At 38.8% G+C, this 23,239-nt stretch overlaps 1 protein-coding gene across 2 annotated transcripts in view; it reads left to right on the top strand.

Moving 5' to 3' along the window:
• The window catches only part of LOC127878369 (sodium-dependent proline transporter-like), a 40,711-nt gene that overhangs the window by 13,538 nt on the left and 3,934 nt on the right, over positions 1–23,239 (top strand). The window contains exons 2-14 of one of the 2 annotated variants that reach the window (XM_052424897.1): positions 1,388–1,526; positions 2,587–2,753; positions 8,318–8,460; positions 10,463–10,612; positions 10,969–11,137; positions 17,397–17,529; positions 17,996–18,130; positions 19,064–19,167; positions 19,389–19,552; positions 20,871–20,983; positions 21,440–21,568; positions 22,039–22,138; positions 22,352–22,452. In XM_052424897.1, coding sequence (XP_052280857.1) covers positions 1,398–1,526; positions 2,587–2,753; positions 8,318–8,460; positions 10,463–10,612; positions 10,969–11,137; positions 17,397–17,529; positions 17,996–18,130; positions 19,064–19,167; positions 19,389–19,552; positions 20,871–20,983; positions 21,440–21,568; positions 22,039–22,138; positions 22,352–22,452 — 1,737 coding nt within the window. In that variant the 5' untranslated portion in view covers positions 1,388–1,397. The remainder of the gene's footprint in view (positions 1–1,387; positions 1,527–2,586; positions 2,754–8,317; positions 8,461–10,462; positions 10,613–10,968; positions 11,138–17,396; positions 17,530–17,995; positions 18,131–19,063; positions 19,168–19,388; positions 19,553–20,870; positions 20,984–21,439; positions 21,569–22,038; positions 22,139–22,351; positions 22,453–23,239) is intronic. The other variant, XM_052424905.1, reaches the window with a different exon arrangement.

Genomic DNA, 23,239 nt, shown 5'->3' on the forward strand with positions numbered 1-23,239 from the left:
AAAGTCCGTTCTGAGCCCAACACAGAGGTGAATGTAATGTAACCGTCGTGCAAGAGATTGGATTTTGTGCAGAAAAACGTTTTGGGATCAAATAGTCAATCGCACATTCTCGGCCCTTTCCGTCAAACATCGGATAAGTACTGACTGCATGTAACCCTAAAAACAGGAGTTCCGGTTTGGGGTTATGTGACCTTTACTGAGAATTGTCTTACCTCCCCTGAATACTGCAGCGTCCCTGGCAATTTAGAAGAGTATGTTGATGGATGTTTTATGAATTTAATGGTGATTTAAAGAATATAAGAGCGATAAATGTATGAAAAATGAGGTATCGATAATTGACATAATTTAAGCTGTGTTATTCATAAAGACCTGTTTAGACCGCATTTTTACGAGAGGTTGACGGAATTACGACTTCTGTTATGAGTTTTCGCAGGAAGGCTGGCGCGTGATGTAAGTGCTGGTATTCGAAATACGTCATAAAAAACTGATCGAACTTATGCACCTGATCGAAATAAGGCACACAAAGGATACTGTCGCATTTTTTAAAACACAGAACTGCAGTCAGATTAACTTGAATGAACAATCAAATACCTATTAATTATTTATATATTAATGTCTTTAAGAACGTTTGCTTGTAAAGAGGAGTAAATACCTATTTTGTATTTCGATTTAAATCTCTGTTAAAAAAACAACAACAAAACAACAACACACCATTAGTTTTTCATATCAGGTTAAAATTATCCAAAGAATATTCACACGTCTGTTTGTAATACAAATTGTACGAGACCCTCCCGTGCCTTAGTCTGCATCATGTGTCGACCCGGACTATGTCTTACTAGACTCACGAAAGATATGTCGAATAATGGAGTCGCGTTTTGAGAAAACTGGGCATAATGCTAGTGCCTAAAGTGTCGTCACAGATAAGCCTGTGCAGTCCGAACAGGCCAATCAGGGACGACACTTTTATAACATTTTTCGTTTAAATGAAGTTTCTTTTTAGCAAAAATCCAATTAAGGCGGAAAGTGTCGTCCCTGATTAGACTGTGTGGACTGCACAGGCTAATCTGGGACGACACTTTACGCACATGTATTAAGCCCTGTTTTCTCAGAACGCGACTCGATGACCTATAGCCTCAAATCGCATCCATTATGTTATTACTGAAGGTTTTTTAACTTTGGTGTGGTCTTGTGTTGTGGGGTAGAGGGTGGGCCGGAGTACCCGGAGGTAACCCCACCTGTCCGGTATGGTGATTACAAACTAAACTCACATTCTTCCGGGAACAGGGATTGAACCCGGGTCGCCAAGGTAATTTCCCTTGTACCGATCATTGTGCTAACCAAACAGCCTTCATCGTACAACACACCCAGAATATAACACATTTTATAGGCGTTCCACAATGGCGGACAGGTACTCCGTGAACTCGACCGGATCAGAGACCGGGCCTGTGAGCAAGATCAGTGGGACGCTGGACGAACGCCCCGGCGGTCCCCATGCCAACCTGGCCTTCGAGGCCGCTGCATCCAGGGTGAGTCGATATGAACGTGAGTGTGATAAATATAAAAAAAAATTAAGGAAACACTCGCAAGCAATATTTATATTTTGTCGAAATTGTATTGGCAAACAAAGGTAATAAGTCGTTTCAATATATCTGCCTAATTATTGAATAAATTGTTCATTTTTAAGGAATCATTGTTGATAATACTTCTAAGCCATTTTGTGTTGCTTCCTCTTAAATGAAGCATGCGGACAGCTCTATTTTTATTCACGGTCATTTTGCTGATTACTAAGTGCACTAAATTTAGCCAAATCAGAAATCACAGACACATAACTATTTGAAATGCATCAATATATTGTATTGCGATATTACCCACTTAAACGTATTTTTAAATTTTTACGAGACCATAGCGCATCCGTAATCTAAGGGTAACACACTGTTGCCCGCATCCACCTACTTACTTGTATTTCGCATGAGACGCTAATCCGGGTTGCAGTGTACGGCGTGCTTCTCGCACTATCCTCCGTTACACAAATCTTTAGTCCATCTAACAAGTATTCTGGGAGTGAAACAAATCTACTGCACACATGAGACCATAGTAGACAACCAAACACTACATGTGTTTGCTATTATTAGGCAAAAGTATAGAAATGAAAGTGGGTGTTGTAAGTTTAAGGATTTCACCCCAGGAACAGAGTAACAATTGCAAGTCAATACGCTTATACTACTTTAGTTGTTTGTATTAGAAAATAGTATACACTTACTTTTTGTTAAAAATCGAGGACGTTGAGGTTTACTCCACACTTTAATTTAGAAACATCGGTAGATGGCGGTGAGGAAGTCCGACACGTTTGTTTTTTAAAGCCTGAATGTAGAAAAGTACTGCCGGTGTATAAATATAAACTATAAATATATAGTAATGCGTTTTGCTTTCACTGTAAAAATGCTTTCATTACCACCAACATGTTTCATCGGGAGGCACAAACGCTAATAAGCCTTCGTTGTACGTATTCTCATAAGACATTTTGGCTTTCAACGGGGCGATCATAATTAAATGAAGGGAACTTTAACCACCCTTGTGGTTTTGCAGACGACATTAGATACTCAGCAGACGACGGGCAGTCGACAGGAACTGTATGGAGTGGACGAAAACGAGGAACGCGGAAACTGGACCGGTCGCTTCGACTTCCTGTTGTCCATGCTTGGTTACGCCGTCGGACTCGGCAACGTCTGGCGTTTTCCGTACCTGTGTTACAGGTACTCAGCTTGTTTTCTTCGCCTGCTTGTATGATTTTATATCGATTACTACAAATTCGCTAGCAATCGTCCCCGACCGGCTTCAACGGATAGGACAAAAGGTTAACCATCGGTCTGTCATGCCTATCTGTCCGTCCGTGTTTCCGTTCGCCATTCCGTCTCAAAAATATAATCCTGTGATTTTCAAAAAACGTACTTATGATAAATACACGGCACTCTTTCAAAGGACAATGTAAGGATCATGCAAAGCATTCTTTTTTCACCATAGGTCAAAGGTCAGGGCACTACACATTTAATGAGTCAACTACAATGTACTTCTCACGATGTGAGCATGAAACTTGGGACAAACATTTACCTATATGTGTATGTCTGTCAATCTGTTCTTCTGTACAATCGTTCGTCTGTGTGGCCGTAAAACTGAAATAACTAAAAACGTTAATAACATTCATGATTATGAATATTGGTATACACATTGGCAATATGTTTGCCTTGGTCTCTCTGTCAATTTCTTCCTCTGCTTATCCGTTCTGCTGTCTGTCCGTCCGTATTAATTTAACTGAACAGCACCTTACATATGGTCATGAAATATGTTATATAAATAAAACTATGACAAGATTTCTCATACTTATGACCCATTGTTTCTCAAGAGGTCAAATATCATATGTCTGTTATTAAAAAGAAGAATTATACAATGAAATACAAAATACAGCAACTGAACCATGACAAGCAAAAAAATGTGAGGTTAACCCATTTATGCCTAGCGTCTAGAAAAAAGGCCTTGGCAAACAGCGTTATAATCAAATTGTCATCAACGTTTAGCCTGTAATATCCACACAGGCTAATCAGGGACGACACTTTTCGCTTGAAGGTTTTTTTTTTATATTGGTATTGTCTTTTTAGCGAAAATCAAGTTACGATGAAAAGAGTCGTCCGTGAATAGCCTGTTTTGACAAACTTTCCAAACATATAAACACGTATGCGAGCTCGCTTATTTTTATTATTTGTTGCATATTCCGATTATTGTCTCTTTCATTGGGCAAATTTTAACGATACAACAATAATACAATTTTGGTAATGAAAGTAATAATCCTTTTAATAATGATATAAGTATTGCAGAAGTTAAGAAAGCAATATGGAAAGCTAAACGTGGGAAAGCTTATGGGGTGGACGAGATACCATCTGAAGTACTTTTTAATGATACATCCATTTACTTTTTACATGTGTTGTTCAATTTATGTTTTGATAATGGGATTGTACCATCAGTTTCGAGTAAATGTATCATCAATCCTATCCCCAAGTCACCTACGCTAGATCCTAGAGACCCGGTGTCATATCGAGGAATTGCCCTTGCGTCTGCAATCTACAAGGTCTACTGTAGGATTCTTGATGATAGGTTAAGCACTTATATTGAAAGAAATAGTATTTTAGTAGATGAACAGAATGGCTTCAGGAAAAAACGTAGTACTGTTGATCACTTATCTTCTCTAACAAGTATTATAGAAACCCGTAAACAGCATAAATAAGCAACATTTACTGCATGAAATGACTTTAGAAAGGCGTATGATTCAATATATAGAACAAAACTTTGGAATAGATTACTTAGTAATGGTGTGTCAGGAAAAATGCTACAGGCAATCAAATCTATATATAATTCTGTATCTTCCTGTGTTAGAGTTAATTCGCATAGAACAGATTGGTTTGAAGTAAAATGTGGTTTAAGACAGGGGTGTATTTTGTCCCCTATTCTGTTTAATATATTTATAAATGATTTAGCATTGCTTTTGAAATCGTTAGATATTGGTGTTAAAATTGATGATGAGATTGTATGTGTTTTATTATATGCTGATGATATTGAACTTTTGGCTGATAATGAACAAAACCTACAAACACTATTAAATGTATTAAATGAATGGTGTATTAGAAATAGCATGGATATTAATGTAGGAAAAAGCAATATTGTTCACTTTCGTACAAAATCTATGCCGAGATCTAATGTTGTGTTCACATGTGGTGACCAAGTGATAGAATATGTAAATCAGTATAAATATCTGGGCTTAGTTTTGAATGAGTTTTTGGATCTTGATGTTACTGCTAAGATGGTAGCTCAGAGTGCTAGTAGAGCTTTAGGTTTACTTATTGCCAAAGTCAAAACAATTGGTGGTGTACCATATGATGTCTACACGAAGCTTTACGACTCAGTTGTTTGGCCAGTCATCGCTTACGGGGCGGCTGTATGGGGGCATAAATCCTTTTCATGTGTAACAGCTGTCCAGAACAGGGCAATGCGGTTTTATCTAGGAGTGGGTAAATACACTCCATATCTTGGTGTTTCTGGCGAAATGGGTTGGACTCCAGTCCCTATCCGCCAATGGAAAGTGGTGGCAAATTACTGGGCCCGTCTTTCCACTACCAATTCCTCTAGATTAAACAAGCGCATAGCACTCTGGGCTAGCACCAAATCAGAAAGATGTAAAAATTGTTTTTTCTTTGTGCGAAAGCATCTATCTCATTGCAATCTTAGACATCATTATGATGTTTCTAGACCTATATCCATAGGTGTTCTTGTTAAGGACATTGAACAGTTTATGTTAAATGAATATAAAGTAGATTGGCTACAGAGAATTAACTCTAGTAATGGTGTATCACGTGGAGGTGGAAATAAACTTAGAAGCTACTGTACATTTAAGCAGAACTTTGATGTTGAGAAATATTGCAAGTTAATAATCCCTAAGAGTCATAGATCGGCCCTGTGTAAATTTAGATGTGGTGTTGCTCCGATTCGCCTCGAGACAGGCAGGTATGAAGGACTGCCGGCTGACAGACGCTTCTGCCCATTTTGTTGAGATAATACAATTGAAAATGAATGTCATGTAGCATTAGAATGTAGCATGTATAATGATATCAGATATAATCTTGTGGAAAAAGCTGTTGTTTCTACTCCAAATTTTATGAACATGTCGAATAGCGATAAGCTGAAATCCCTTTTTATCAATGAAGGATTAACAAGAATTTTAGCCAAAACCTGCTTTTTAATTTTACAAAGAAGACAGTTCTACATGTGTAAATAAGTAGTAGTGTTGCTTATTTTATGTAAATAGCAGCGATAGTATATTTATTATCTTTGTTAACCAGGTTTTCCGAAGGAAAAAACTGGTTATTAGATTGGCGAATGCGGGCGGGCTGGCTGGCTGGCTGGCTGGCGGGCTGGCTGGCGGGCTGGCGGAACAAGCTTGTCCGGGCCATAACTATGTCGTTCATTGTCAGATTTTAAAATCATTTGGCACATTTGCTCACCATCATTGGACGGTGTGTCGCGCGAAATAATTACGTCTATATCTCCAAGGTCAAGGTCACACTTTGAGTTCAAAGGTCAAAAATGGCCATAAATGAGCTTGTCCGAGCCATAACTATGTCGTTCATTGTCAGATTTTAAAATCATTTGGCACATTTGTTCACCATCATTGGACGGTGTGTCGCGCGAAATAATTACGTCGATATCTCCAAGGTCAAGGTCACACTTTGAGTTCAAAGGTAAAAAATAGCCATAAATGAGCTTGTCTGGGCTATAACTATGTCATTCATTATGATATTTTAAAATCATTTGGCACATTTGTTCACCATCATGGGACGGTGTGTCGCACGAAAGAATCACGTCAATATCTCCAATGTCAAGGTCGCCACGACTAAAAATAGATTTATTTTAAAACAAACTTACAAAGGGGGTTAATTTTGTTTGTTCATTTAAAAAGTTCAGTTTGAGTTGTCTCCCTTTATCAGATTTTTTTTCACAATGAAAACCTGGTTTTGTGACAATTTTGTCCCTTGTTATATAATGTACTTGTGTATAGTAAGAAATTCTAGTCATAAATTGATGGTATATTGAGCGTCTTTGTGTATAAAATATTATATAGGATTAAAGATGATAAATTCTCTTTAACGCTCAATTATAGTTCATTAGGTTTTAATGTAACTAGTGGTTTATAACACAAATGTTTTTTATTATTTTACCATCGTAAATAACTGTTTTTATTAAAATACAGAATGCCACTGTTAACCAGTTCACTTAGGTTGTCGCTCTTTTACATCATTTTTCACTATGCGAATTAGTACCCAGTTTTACAATCACCAGTGTTTTATCAACTTCAATATTTTATTACAGGTGTTTAACATAAGGTTAACAGGGGCAATATGGTTTTTTATGATGTTTGTCTATGAAACATGTATTTGTAAAAAAGAAAAAAAGCAATAGTTTTAAGTGTAATATTACACACTTAAATGTCTTTTACAAATCTATAAGATTGGCCATGCATGTTTGTAAATTATGTTATTGTATGTATTATTTTATTGTACATGTCATGAACTAGACAATAAACTTTGAAACTCTACAACAGCTGATATGCTTACATTTCACGAGAATAATTCAAGATATTTACTGCGATTCAGACTGCAAATTTACTCAAGCAAGAAAAGCTAAACCCATCAAAACGTAAACTAATCAGAACAAAATATGTCATTGTCACGGATGATAATTGCAAACTATGTTCAATTATTGAACTTGTGTTATTTGGATATGTGCTATTTACTATCATATTCGCGTCGCGGTTTAAGCATTTGGTTGCTTAAAAATAAATTTAGTCAAGATAAAATCTTATAATATATATCTCTGGTAGTATTTCAGCCGCATGTTTAAATGCTATACAAGGCTCGATTTCAAATATATATATATATATTTGAAATCGAGCCTTGTATAGCATTTAAACATGCGTATATATATTTGAAATCAAGCCTTGTATAGCATTTAAACATGCGACTGAAATACTACCAGAGAAAATGCTTTGAATTTAGAAATTTAAGATTACAGATTGAACGATTTTTATTTGCGCAGAACACATGAAACGAACTAACATAGACCGTACCTTCCCTCAAAGACTTAAACATAATAATTGAGTTACCGCTGTCGAACTTATCTTCTTCATACACACTTCCGCAGAAATTCGCTGATAAATAGTCAAAACGTCATTATTTGTAAAATAATCAACTTAATTCGGAAGCTCAGTGACTTTTTAGATTAAAATTAACTTGTTGTATAACAAAAACATTGGAAATTCTCTCAAACCAAAAAACCTATGACCGAAAGATAAGTATTTTTTAGAATCGCATAAGACAATTCATTTCCCTTTATCAATCATAAAGATACCTTTCAAAATAGCCACAAAACCAATTAATAAGGTGGTATTTTTGACAGTTGATATGTTTCGTGCAGGGATATATTATGGTAATGAACACTGTCTTTTTTATGTGTGTTTTATCGGTAATGGATTCATGTATTGCTTTCAATATTTCCAAAGCCTTTTAACCATTGTATAATCTTATCTTGGAATTTAACGCACGATGTGTTTTTTTATTTACTTATAAATAATAATACAGTTCTGATGATATCTTTATAAAGTACATACTAGCATTCACTTAATTAATGTGTGGTCAGTTGTCGGAACGGTGGCGGTGTTTTTTCTTCTATCAAAAACCTTTCCGATATAACATGTATATATTGTATGCACTTGCAGAAATGGTGGCGGTGCATTTCTGATACCGTTCGCCATTATGATGTGCATTGTGGGAGTTCCGCTGTTTTTCTTGGAATCCTGCATTGGCCAGTTCTCAAGCAGAGGGCCGATGACTTGTTGGGGATTCGCTCCTCTTTTGAAAGGTATGCCATAGCTTCTGTGGAAAGTACGCTGATTACAGCCAGTATTGACATAGATAGTATCTACCAGAAATCAGATCGGTTTCATAATCATTATCATGTATCCCTACTATATCTCGGCCGAGGTCGAAAATGGCTCCCGAGAGCTAAAAACATAACTGCTAGGGACAGGGCAGTTTTTCTTTTTTGAATGTATGTGAACACTTTAGAAGTCACAATTGTGTCCAATCTTACTCAGCGCCTATGTTAAAATGTGGACTTATTGTGGACTGCACAGGATAATCTGACAGGACCCATCACCAATGTTCACATGAAACTTCGTGTGGACTTTACAGGATAATCTGACAGGACCAATCACCAATGTTCACATGATACTTCGTGTGGACTTTACAGGATAATCTGACAGGACCCATCGCCAATGTTCACATGATACTTCGTGTGGACTGCACAGGATAATCTGACAGGACCCATCACCAATGTTCACATGATACTTCGTGTGGACTGCACAGGATAATCTGACAGGACCCATCACCAATGTTCACATGATACTTCGTGTGGACTTTACAGGATAATCTGACAGGACCCATCACCAATGTTCACATGATACTTCGTGTGGACTTTACAGGATAATCTGACAGGACCCATCACCAATGTTCACATGATACTTCGTGTGGACTGCACAGGATAATCTGACAGGACCCATCACCAATGTTCTCATGATACTTCGTGTGGACTTTACAGGATAATCTGACAGGACCCATCACCAATGCTCACATGATACTTCGTGTGGACTGCACAGGATAATCTGACAGGACCCATCACCAATGTTCACATGATACTTCGTGTGGACTTTACAGGATAATCTGACAGGACCCATCAACAATGTTCACATGATACTTCGTGTGGACTTTACAGGATAATCTGACAGGACCCATCACCAATGCTCACATGATACTTCGTGTGGACTTTACAGGATAATCTGACAGGACCCATCAACAATGTTCACATGATACTTCGTGTGGACTTTACAGGATAATCTGACAGGACCCATCACCAATGTTCACATGATACTTCGTGTGGACTTTACAGGATAATCTGACAGGACCCATCACCAATGCTCACATGATACTTCGTGTGGACTTTACAGGATAATCTGACAGGACCCATCACCAATGTTCACATGATACTTCGTGTGGACTGCACAGGATAATCTGACAGGACCCATCACCAATGTTCTCATGATACTTCGTGTGGACTTTACAGGATAATCTGACAGGACCCATCACCAATGCTCACATGATACTTCGTGTGGACTGCACAGGATAATCTGACAGGACCCATCACCAATGTTCACATGATACTTCGTGTGGACTTTACAGGATAATCTGACAGGACCCATCACCAATGTTCACATGATACTTCGTGTGGACTGCACAGGATAATCTGACAGGACCCATCACCAATGCTCACATGATACTTCGTGTGGACTTTACAGGATAATCTGACAGGACCCATCAACAATGTTCACATGATACTTCGTGTGGACTTTACAGGATAATCTGACAGGACCCATCACCAATGCTCACATGATACTTCGTGTGGACTTTACAGGATAATCTGACAGGACCCATCAACAATGTTCACATGATACTTCGTGTGGACTTTACAGGATAATCTGACAGGACCCATCAACAATGTTCACATGATACTTCGTGTGGACTGCACAGGATAATCTGACAGGACCCATCACCAATGTTCACATGATACTTCGTGTGGACTGCACAGGATAATCTGACAGGACCCATCACCAATGTTCACATGATACTTCGTGTGGACTGCACAGGATAATCTGACAGGACCCATCACCAATGTTCACATGATACTTCGTGTGGACTGCACAGGATAATCTGGGAGGTCACTTAACACACATGCATTTAACCCAGTTTTGCAAGAACACGGCTCAATAGTCTTAATAGCGCGATTCGTCCGTTCGTCCGTGTTTCAGGTGTTGGTATTTCTATGGTGCTGGTTTCCGCGATGACGGCCCTCTACTACAACATGGTACTCGCCTGGGCGTTCTACTACATGTTTGCCTCGTTCACCAGCAAGCTGCCCTGGTCTGAGTGCGATAAGAAACTCATGAAGGCAAACGAATGTAAGTCAGCTCAGATGAATATCTCGCAGTGATAATTCGCTTTCATGGTAGTAAAACGTTTATTGCAACCTTTGCCAGGAACAGTTGTGAATATATTTTGAAAAAACAGAAAATAAAGTAATTTTGATAATTTAGTCATAACGTTTAAGCAATTTTGTCTTAAGAATTTTTTTAAATAAATAATGAAATTTAACGTATGAAAATCAATTAACAAGTCTCGTTAAATTTTACTTCATTTGAAAATATAGTTATAGTATGTAGTTTTGTTTACGGAATAATGCAACTAATCATTTAAGGGTTAAAATAAATATCGTATGATGCTATGTGAAGAACCATTAACGTTAAATAAACTTAAGGGTGTTCTGGCATTGTGGCAAGCGTTGCGTGCAACGATAGCGTCACAGTCAAGGCGCCAAACGGCACGTGCTGGGATTCCAAGGGGGGCCTACTCGGCGTCTACGATGACACGCTGCTGAAGACAATCGCAGGAATATACAGACGATCGCCGGCAGAAATATATTGGAAGTGAGTGTATAACATCATTTTAATGATACTTGCTCTAAAAATTTATAAAAAAAAGAATACTGTACAAATATCTCTTATATTTTCTGTCTGGTCAATAATAACAAGTCATTTTCTGAGTTTTTTCAGCTATATAAACCAATTAAAATATAAACCCCTTATTCGTAAACCAATCGTAGATTGACATTTATCTGCGGTTAATTTCAAATTATTTTTTATTTTAGTTTGTATTTATTAAGATATGAAGCAGAATTCAAACGCGACCATTCATTTTCATTGAACGCTTAAACGATTTTCATATATTAATGAGATGTATGCATCATGTATTAATAACATGTAAACATGTGTTATCTCTCCACACCGTGTGTATGTATGTGTTGCAGCAATGTAGCTCTAGACCTCAGTCCCGGTATCGGCACATTCGGTCAGCCCAAGTGGTACCGTGTGTATGTATGTGTTGCAGCAATGTAGCTCTGTCGGACCGTATTTGGTACAAAAACGAATATGGTACATTTGTACCATATTCGGCCGAATATGGTACAAATGTACCATACTCGGACCGAAGATGGTACAATTTTCGACCGAATATGGTACAAACATTGTACCATATTCGGTTGGAATAAGTTTTTCTATGCTCGCCAAAACGTATTTGGTACATACCAAAAAAACTCATAAAAATGAAAATGGCCTACGTATATGGTACATAAATTATGTATTTCTTAATAAATGAAATAGTCTGCCGATGTGTAAACTTTTTTTCAAACTCAAATACATTGTATTAACCTAATATTGGAAGTGACAAAAGTATCATCATCATCATCATCATCATCATCATCATCATCATCATCATCATCATCATCATCGTCGTCGTCGTCGTCGTCGTCGTAACTAGCAGTAACAGAAACAGCTAACCTAACCACACTTTACATGGATTTTGCTGGTTGTGTAACTGTTTCGCCGGCTAGCTCAGTCGGTTGCGCGTCAGATTGGCACGCAGGCGGCCTAGGTTCGATTCCCGGGCGGGCCAGATACTTTCGTGGAGATCATTAATAGCAATTTTCAAATTTTTAAAACTTTTTTTTTCGAAAGTGTATTTTCACCAAAATCCGATTTAAGAGATTTTGAGCTCTTTTAAATGAATATATCTCTCCAAAAATAAGGATGTTTGACTGGCTGCTTTAGACAGGTGTGACTGTATTCCTAAACATTACTTTGTAAAGTTAATTTGTCGTTCCGACGTCATATTGCTGAGAAGCCGACAAAGCTTTGAAGTTTCCGATTTTTTCTTTGATAACGTGCCGCTTTAAAAAGGCGGGAATTTTGCACACGAGTCTTACTCAGAAGTCAGTAACCATATTTGACTTGGCGGTCGGCAAGAAAAGTTGTGATTTTCGACTAGAAAGAATTGAAATCCAAACTTTCTTCAAACTTCAAAAGAATTCTTGACAGTAAGTACTGTACATAATTTTAATTTTCAGTTGTCTTAATATGCATTGATGTTTTAACATGCATTGATTTTTATGTTTTATGCCCCCCCCCCCCCCCCCCCCCTCAGAGTGCATTTGCAGTTGTCCGTCCGTCTATCCAATTGTCCGTGGCATTCCTTCCGGGTGCGTAACTCCTAAACTGCTAAAATATTTAAGCTACAGTCATTTTTTCGAAAGTGTATTTTCCACCAAAATCAGATCGAGCTCCTGTAATCTGTAGATTTGAACATTTTAAATTTTATGGAGTTTATAGGTCTTTGACCTTCGAACCCTGCCTAGTCGTGACTTCTGGTGAGCGACCTAGGCCCCCAGGGCCCCTTCTTTATATCCCTTCCATCCACGTAGCATTGGTTTCTACAGACCGTTTGTCCGTTGACCGCCATAAGTTTGCCCGCTATTTTTCCCCTGAATTTGAATTCGGTTGGATTTCAATGAAACTTTACATGAAGTACTTGCTACTTTCATTGCGCATATTGCCCGGAAGTTCGGATTGTAAATTTTAGCGGAGCTATCAGACGAGTGATTTTAGCTCAGCTCATGTCGTGAGACATTCGTTTTCGACACGCGGTGTTCAATACAAGCTCTATTAACTAATGAAGTATAAATGTATAATAACTTATTATATTATTTCAGATGAAGGAAGCAATTAGGAGAAAAAGGAAGCAATTAGGGTGCTTGCCCAGGTCGAAGTACGACATTATTGTCAGATGTTTAAACGGATCGTTCGATGTCCCTGTGAAGAAACGGACACCTGAAGAGAATAATTGTTTGGCCATGATTAGAAAACGTAAGGACTTCGAGCTTGGTGACCGGGGTTCTTTATTGTGTGGCGGAAAGCAAGTCCTTGTGAAAGAAGATCTTCCTAGATTTGTTGAGAAGATGTTCATGGAAAACAAAGGATGTGGAGCAAGGGTTATTTACAACAAACTGAAAGTAAATTACAGGGGGTTCTCGGAACAAGCTATCCTTGAAATACTGTACAATAGCAAGTATTACCATGAGAAGTATCCGAGATTTACAAACAAGCCAAAGCCAAAGACAATTACAGAAGAGGAACCAGGCAAAAGATGGCAGATTGACATAATTAACATGAAAAATCAAAGTGTTAGCTACAAGGGGTCCACATACAGTTATATTCTACAAGTCGTGGACGTTTATTCTAGGTACGTTATGCCAAAACCCATGAAAACGAAGAGTTCGCGTGAAGTTGCAAAGGCATTAGAGGACGTGTTGATGGTTAACCTTGCCCCTGACATCATCCAATGTGACAACGGACTGGAATTTAAAGGCCCTAGTATGAAACTTTTGTTGAACAAGTACAACATCAAAATGATCAATAGTAGGCCGTATCATCCTCAATCACAGGGCAAGTGTGAAAGGTCAAACAGTGTTATAAAGGCCATGATTCTATTTGCAACAAAAAGTAAACGTGGATTTAACTGGGTCGAAGGGCTTCAAGATTTAGCCTATGCCATAAACACAAGTTTCAAACGAGTTCTTGGGGGTCTCACGCCCTTTGAAGCCTACTACGGAAGAAGTCATGTTTTTACCAAAGAACGTCATAGTTCTCGTGAAATAAAGAAAACCATACGGCGAGCAAATAAAAAGGCTTACAGGTCGCTGTTGAAAAACGCAACTTCCCCAAGCAAGTACAAAGTAGGAGAGACAGTATTAATTCGCTATCCCTTTCGAAAATCCAGGGTGCCAACCAAAAGATATGTTATCGAAGGCAAGGTAGAAAAAGTAAAACGAAATGGTGTTTATATCGTGTCATTTCAAGTACCGAACAAACCCGAACTTGGATTCGTAAGCAAATCGGTTGGGGTCGAAAACATGACTAGCCTAACTGTTGCGTTAGAGAAACAACGAAAAATTAAAAAACATTCATTAAAACAGAACCGCTCAGAGAAACAAAATCACAGAACTAAGTACTATCATGTTTTAACACACCATGAAAATCTGCAGTTGTTGGATGGGGTGAATATTGCCATGGACCCAAATCCGGATGGAAATTGTCAATTTGCTGCTATAATCGCATCAACTTGGTAAAATTGGTATATACAAAGACGTAGATGCTTTACGTAAGGAAGCAGTCCATCACATTGTAGAAAACAGATATTTCTATGAAACTTTTGTCTATGATGAAACATTTGATGAATACGTTAAGAATATGTCTAAGAATGGGACATACGGCGACAACCTCACGCTCATTGCACTTATGAGAGAATATAATTTGCAGTGCCTGGTAGTTTCTACCCGAGGACTAGAACACTCATCAATTGTGTCAGCAGATGGAAAGTTCGATGGTGATGTTGGAACAATTGCATTGGGGTATTTCCCAGAAGGATTTGGCATGCATTACGTTAGTATCCGTATCAATCAACGCGTGTACAAGGACATAATATCACGCTTAGAACAGTCGTATGACAACGGTGACTCTGGCGACAGCGCTGCGTCTGGCGACAACGCTGCGTCAGGCGACAACGCTGCGTCTGGCGACAACGGTGACTCTGGCGACAACGGTGACTCCGGCGACACCGCTGCGTCTGGCGACAACACTGCATCTGGCGACAACGCTGCGTCTGGCGACAACGGTGACTCTTGCGACAACGGTGACTCCGGCGACAACGGTGACTCCAGCGACAACAGTGACTCTGGCGACAACGGTGACTCCGGCGACACCGCTGCGTCTGGCGACAACACTGCATCTGGCGACAACGCTGCGTCTGGCGACAACGGTGACTCTTGCGACAACGGTGACTCCGGCGACAACGGTGACTCCAGCGACAACGGTGACTCCGGCGACAACGGTGACTCCGGCGACAACGCTGCGTCTGGCGACAACGGTGACTCCGGCGACAACGCTGCGTCTGGCGACAACACTGCATCTGGCGACAACGCTGCGTCTGGCGACAACGGTGACTCTTGCGACAACGGTGACTCCGGCGACAACGGTGACTCCAGCGACAACGGTGACTCTGGCGACAACGGTGACTCCGGCGACAACGCTGCGTCTGGCGACAACGGTGACTCCGGCGACAACGGTGACTCTGGCGACAACGGTGACGTCTCTGTGTGTTCAGCCCTGAAAGAGCTTCAAGATATGATAAACAATAGGAGGGCACAGAAGCGAACGACTTTTCCATTTCTGATGTTACCACTTCACATTCAAGTTGAAATTTTTAAGTTCTGCATACAATCAAACCCGTCAATCCAGTTTGTGTTGGCGAAGGTCGGCAAACCCTTTAGAGATTTAATAAGGTCAATGAGTTTGCAAACACCTAGAATTTACATTCGGCCGGATATTGGACTAGATACTAGTAACAGAAATCCTGTTAGCGTTCGTTTCCTATTAACAAGAGCGGGCAGAAACAGCGGTCTTATTTCGGCAATAAAAGAAATCATCAAGGGGCCAAAATGGGCAAACGCATGGCTGCGTTTGCGTGTTAGTGGAATCGGTTGGTATGATATCATAGATGTCATGTACAGACATTACAGGTGAAATATACATGTATATCGGTGTTTGGAAACCTGTTATGTTATTTTTGTGATTGATGATTATGTTCTTCTACCGGAAATTTGTTGTCATTTGCTCATTTACTGGTAACTTTTTACGAAGCACATTTGGGATATTTTGGCTGCTACTAAAATGAATGTATATATGTATATTATGTCTTGTCAAAATACTACAGTTGGATTAAAATTTAAATGCTGTTCTATGTTCTTCAATATTACTTTGAAAAATCCTGTCAGTATACCAATAAATGAAAAAAGTACAAGTTTGTTGAATCTCTTGAATGAAACAAATTATAAAATACAAAATGTAAAATGAATATGTGATGATGATGATGACAAAACATTTGTGATGATGATGATGGTAAAAAAATTGTGATGATGATGGTGGTGGTGATGATGATGACAGTGGTTATGATGATTGGGGTTTGATGATTGTGGTGATGATGATGATGATGATGATAATGATGATGATGATGATGATAACAAACGTTTTGGGATGATGATGACAGCGATGTTTATCGGACGATGATGATGGTTATAATGATGATGATAAGTTTTTAGATGATGATGACGGCGATGTTTATCGGCCGACGATGATGATAATGATGATGATGATAACAAAATATTTGTGATGATGATGATGGCGATGTTTATTGGCCGATGATGATGATGATATTCTCATCGTCGTCATCATCATCACAACATCCTCATTATCGACCGAAAACATCGCTGTCATTATCATCACAAAAAAAACTTTTGTGATCACCATTACGATCATGATAATGGATATGATGATGTTGGTTCTGATGGTGATGATGATGGTGGTGTTGGTAAAGATAACAACGATGATGATCATTGGGGTGTTGATAATTGATGTGATGATGATGATGATGATGATGATGATGATGATGATGATGATGATGATGAGATAACGATGATGATGATGATGATGATGATGATGAGATAACGATGATGATGATGATGATGATTACGATGATGAGTGTGTATCATATTCGGAACGAATGTGGTACATTTTTCATCCGAATATGGTACAAGTTTGTACCATATTCGGTCAGGCATTTTACCCCAAAACTGCAGATACGTATATGGTACAATTAGACAGTTGTACCATATTCGGCCGAATATGGTACAAACTTGTACATATTCGTTTTTGTACCAAATACGGTCCGACATCCTCAGTCCCGGTATCGGCACATTCGGTCAGCCCAAGTGGTACCGTGTGTATGTATGTGTTGCAGCAATGTAGCTCTAGACCTCAGCCCCGGTATCGGCACATTCGGTCAGCCCAAGTGGTACCTGGCGCTGTGTCTGCTGGTCGCATGGATCGTCGTGTTCCTCTGTCTCATCAAGGGAATTAAATCAACCGGCAAGGTCAGACGCCGCCTCCATTACTTCATCTCAAACTTAGAGCTCAAAATACTAATCTGAACTTAACCAATTTATTTTTACATATTGTAAAAATGTCAAGACAACGGCGAGATTGAAATATTTTCATTATGAAACGTTAAATTCATTTTGTGTACAATATATGAAGACGTAAATGGCTCAACCGTTTGGTGGTAGAAAACTTTCACTTGTCCCTATTTGGCTAAACGGATATAAATCGTCTAATTGGATTTTTTGAGTTAAGATAGCCGATATTTAAAAATGAAGCATGACATAGCATTAATATTAGGATGTTGCCCACACTAATTTTCAGATACGCTATTAAATTAACCTTATAAAATGTGTACCTTGCACATGAACTTCAGAATGAGATTTGCGCAACGCTTAATGTACTGAAATGCATGTTGTGAAATTTAAAGAAAAACACTTGTCAATTTATGCCCATTTTCAGGTTGTTTACTTTACGGCCCTGTTCCCCTACGTGGTGCTGACAATTCTGTTCTTTCGAGGGGTGACCCTGGAGAACGCAGGAGAGGGTGTCAAGTTTTTTATAGTCCCAGTCTGGTCAAGGCTGCTGGATGCTCGAGTCAGTGGACCTATTGTTTGATATGAGTCGTGTTCTGAGAAAACTGGGAATAATGCATGTTCGTAAAGTGTCGTCCCAGATTAGCCTGTAAAGTCCGCACAGGCTAATCAGGGACGACACTTTCCGCCTAAATTTGATTTTTGCTTAGAAGAGACTTCATTTAAACGAAAAATGTCATAAAAGCGGAAAGTGTCGTCCCTGATTAGCCTGTGCGGACTGCACAGGCTAATGTGGGACGACACTTTACGTACATGCATTATGCCCAGTTTTCTCAGAACACGACTCATATGTTTAAATTAGACTGAACGCCAACAACAACTATGTCAGCCAATTCAATTCTGTTGAACTTGTTGCTGCTGCTTTTTCCCAAAAAGGTTGCTTTATACTCGGAGTCTTGTTCGTTACCTAATTGATGTACATATTAAAAAATCTATTCATAATCTATCAAATACAAATACTCAGTAATAACACGTCTAAGCTGGTTATCACAAAGCTACTAAAAGCATGCTTATCATAAGTTTCACCTCAGCGATATTGCGTTTGTAAAGTCCACTGATTTGCCAAATAAAAAATCATCTATATATTTAAGAAAATCCCTTACGTTTTACTAAAGGATTGTTCGGCCCTGAACTTCGTTTGACGTTAACCGTACTTATGAAACTAATACATATAAATAAATAGAATATTTCGGCTGAATTAATTTCGCGATCGACAGATTCTCGTTCTCTGTGTGCGTAAAGTGTCGTCTCAGACCAGCCTGTGCATCCGCACAGGCCAACCAGGGGCGACAGTTTCCGCTTTAAGTTATTTCTTGTCTAAAGGAAGTTTCTTCTGCACGGGCTTATCAGGGACGGTACTTTCCTCATATGCATTAAGCCAATTTTTCACTATATACAGCTCTGTAATTATACTTGCATGTGTTGTCGTCTGTAGGTCTGGAAGGACGCCGCCGTGCAGGTTTTTTTCTCACTCTCTGTCGCCGGTGGTGGCCTGGTGACGCTGTCCAGCTACAACCGTTTCCATAACAACATACTCAAGTAGGTCGCAATTGATAGGGTTGCTGCATCAAAAATATCTGTCAGTACGGAAGATGAAGATTATTATCAATCCAGTATAAGTATTACCGTTTGTCAACAAAAATGAAAATCAATACATCGATTATTATGATTTCTATTAGCTATATGCGTGTATTTGAAGATGCACGTATTTTAGATAGAAAGTCATTTTTGATCCCGATTTGGATTTAATTGTCTTTAAGGGACTGCGTTATTGTCGTTGTGGGTGACTTCTTTACGAGCATCTTCGCCGGATTTGTGATTTTTTCCTATATCGGCTTCATGGCGGGAAAGCAGGGCACCACCGTCGACAAGGTCGCACAAGAAGGTAAGCAGGGCACCACCGTCGACAAGGTCGCACAAGAAGGTAAGCTGTAGATCTGCAATCTCAAAAACAACATCACCAACAACTTCTACTACTGCTACGTCTTCTTCAACTTCTACTACTACTTCTACTATTTATACAACTACTACTACTACTACTACTACTACTACTACTACTACTACTACTACTTCTACTACCACTACTGCTACTACTACTACTACTACTACTACTACTACTACTACTACTACTACTACTACTACTACTACTACTACTTCTACTGCTACTACTACTGCTACTACTACTACTACTTCTACTACTACTACTACTACTACTACTACTACTACTACTACTACTACTACTACTACTACTACTACTACTACTACTAAAACTGCTACTACTACTACTACTACTACTAGTACTACTACTACTACGACTACTTCTACTACTACTACTACTACTACTACTACAACTACTACTACTACTACTACTACTACTACTACTACTACTACTACTACTACTACTACTACGACTACTACTACTACTACTTCTACTACTACTACTACACCACCACCACCAGCACCACCACCACCACCAACCACCACCACCACCACCACTACTACTACTACTGCTACTACTACTACTACTACTACTACTACTTCTATTACTACTTCTACTTCTTCTACTACTGCTTCTACTGTTACTACTACTACTACTACTACTACTACTACTACTACTACTACTACTACTACTACTACTACTACTACTACTACTACTACTACTACTACTACTACTACTCCTACTACTACTTCTACTACTACTTCTTCTACTACTACTACTACTACTACTACTACTCCTACTGCTAGTACTACTACTACTACTACTACTACTACTACTACTACTACTACTACTACTACTACTACTACTACTACTACTACTACTACTACTACTACTACTACTACTTCTTCTACTACTACTACTACAACTACAACTGCTACTTCTACTACTACTGTAACTACTACTGCTACTGCTATTACTTCTACTACTTCTACTGCTACTACTACTACTACTACTACTACTACTACTACTACTACTACTACTACTACTACTACTACTACTACTACTACTACTACTTCTACTACTACTACTACTACAACTTCTACTACTACTACTATTACTACTACTACTACTACTACTACTACTACTACTACTACTACTACTACTACTACTACTACTACTACTACTACTACTACTACTACTTCTGCTGCTGCTGCTGCTGCTAGATATTGTAAAATAATAATTATACCGATATGCATGCACTCAATACTAAACTCACGATATTTGTCTCATGTTTCACACGCAGGCGCCGGTCTGGCGTTTGTCGTGTACCCGGATGCGGTCACCAACCTGCCGGCGCCCCCGTTCTGGTCCATCCTGTTCTTCTTTATGCTGATCACGCTCGGCCTGGACAGTCAGGTACGTTCATGTCCTCGCATAAGAAGCGCAAAGGGATTTTGGATAATTTTGTCATTTACGTTTTGGAAAGTTATTGGCGCATGTACAATTATAAATGAAATACAAAAGTAATGTATGAAAAGATGTTATTTCAATAATCCGTAATTAAATCGTTAACAATTCATAAAACAAACATACGGATAAATGTATCATTTGCGGCTCACATTTCTAGTTGTTCTGTTCAATGGTGCATAAAAAAAATTGATATATTAGTGCCTTATTGGTTATTGCCTTTGCTTACAAAACTGGAGGTCAAATCAGCAAGCGCTCGGCGTATTAGATCGGAACCGGGAGTCAATATGTTCTTTGTGGTATCTCATATATAAAACACGTATGGTCGTTCGAGGGAGACATAGTAAAAACACTTATAATATAACTTGAATATTTTACTGATAACGTAATTGCGTGTGTCCACAGTTCGCGATGGTTGAGACGGTATTGACAGGCTGCCTAGATCAATTTCCGGTTCTGCGGCCCAAGAAGACGCTGGTCATCTTGGTCGTCTGCTTCGTCTTCTTCCTCTTCGGTCTGCCACTCACGTGTCCTGTACGTACCGGATAGGCATTTTAAGACCTTTCCCAGGGGTTGTGGGGTTCCTGGTTGGAACGTGGGATATCTCAATTCTATTTTTTGCCGAATTTAAAAACGAATGTTCACTCATGTTGCCTGTATCCTTTTCCATGAATTATTTCTTTGAATTCCGTACTCATTGTGTATTTATCCTCGCATCCATTGTGATTTTAATAAGAGTACATCCAAGATAAAGTTGCTAATTTTATTTCGGTTTTAGATGTTTTGTCATATAAACACGTGTATATATACTGAATTGATCTGTTTAAATTGAAACAATCAATACATAAATGTGCCACTCGTCTCGGATCCTTTTGCCGTGTCCTAGATGTCCTATAACGTGTCCTATAACGATATAGCACCATATCGTTATTTCTAAACAAAATCTACAATATAATTTTGTATATAAAATGCACCAATAATTTAATACTTTGCTGTTTTTACAGGGTGGTGTATATTTGTTGCAAATAATGGACAACTTCGTTGGAGGATGGACGTTGCTTATAATTGGATTGGCAGAGAATATTGCTGTCGCGTATTTCTATGGTAACCACTTACGGGCGTATTTGTATGGTAACCACTTATTGGCTTATTTCTATGGTAACCACTTATGGTTAACTGAAAATTAGAGCCTCAATATATTATTTATATCATTTATAACACACATGTACCAATGTGTACACCTTGCGCGAAAGGACTTAAAAGAAATATTATTAAGGATTGACTTTATTAACGCATATTATTAAAATTATATTTCAGGCGTTCCAAGATTCTGCAAGGACTTGGAAGTCATGCTAGGATACAAACAGAACATCATATGGAAGATTTTTTGGTATGCAGTAAGCCCCATAGCTGTAATGGTGAGCGTTTAAAGTGTTCCATTGTATTTTAAATCTTTCGCGATGATTGTCACATATTTGTCGGAATTCCCAGCATGACGTTACACGTCCGGTTTATAAAGATTCCATGATCATTACTACATGTCCTGACATGAATTTACGTAACACAATGGAAGCAAGTATAAAGTCACCCTCAGATGTGATTCTTGGTGAGAACCTGTACTTGGAGTCTATAAGGCTCGGAATAGTCGGCTCGTATGTGTGTTTTTTTAATTATTTATATACAATTGTTAAGATTATGTTATTTTTCATCATCATCATCATCATCATCATCATCATCATCGTCGTCGTCGTCGTCGTCGTCATCGCCATCACCATCATCATCATCTTATATCGGTATTTGTCTCGCTTTTTAAATAAAATAATGTTATTTTCTGTTTCTTCTATCATTGTTATTATCATTGTTATTAAAACCCCATTACCATTAATATATAGGAGTCACTTTGTCGGTCGGTCTGTCGGTCGGTCGGTGTGTATGTCTGTCCCGAAAATTTCCTCCGATCTTCACCAAACTTGGTCAGAAGTTGTGTCTAGATGATGTCTAGATCAAGTTTGAATATGGGTCATGTCGGGTCAAAAACAAGGTCGCGGGGTCACTTAGTGCGTTTTAAACCGAATGTTTGTCCGGACCATAACTATGTCATTTATCGTTAGATTTTAAAATGACTTGGTACATTTGTTCACCATCATGGGACGGTGTGTCATGCGAAAGAAACACGTCGATATCTCCAAGGTCAAGGTCACACTT

The sequence above is a fragment of the Dreissena polymorpha genome, chromosome 1 (genome assembly GCF_020536995.1).
Source record: "Dreissena polymorpha isolate Duluth1 chromosome 1, UMN_Dpol_1.0, whole genome shotgun sequence".
Lineage (NCBI taxonomy): Eukaryota > Metazoa > Mollusca > Bivalvia > Myida > Dreissenidae > Dreissena > Dreissena polymorpha.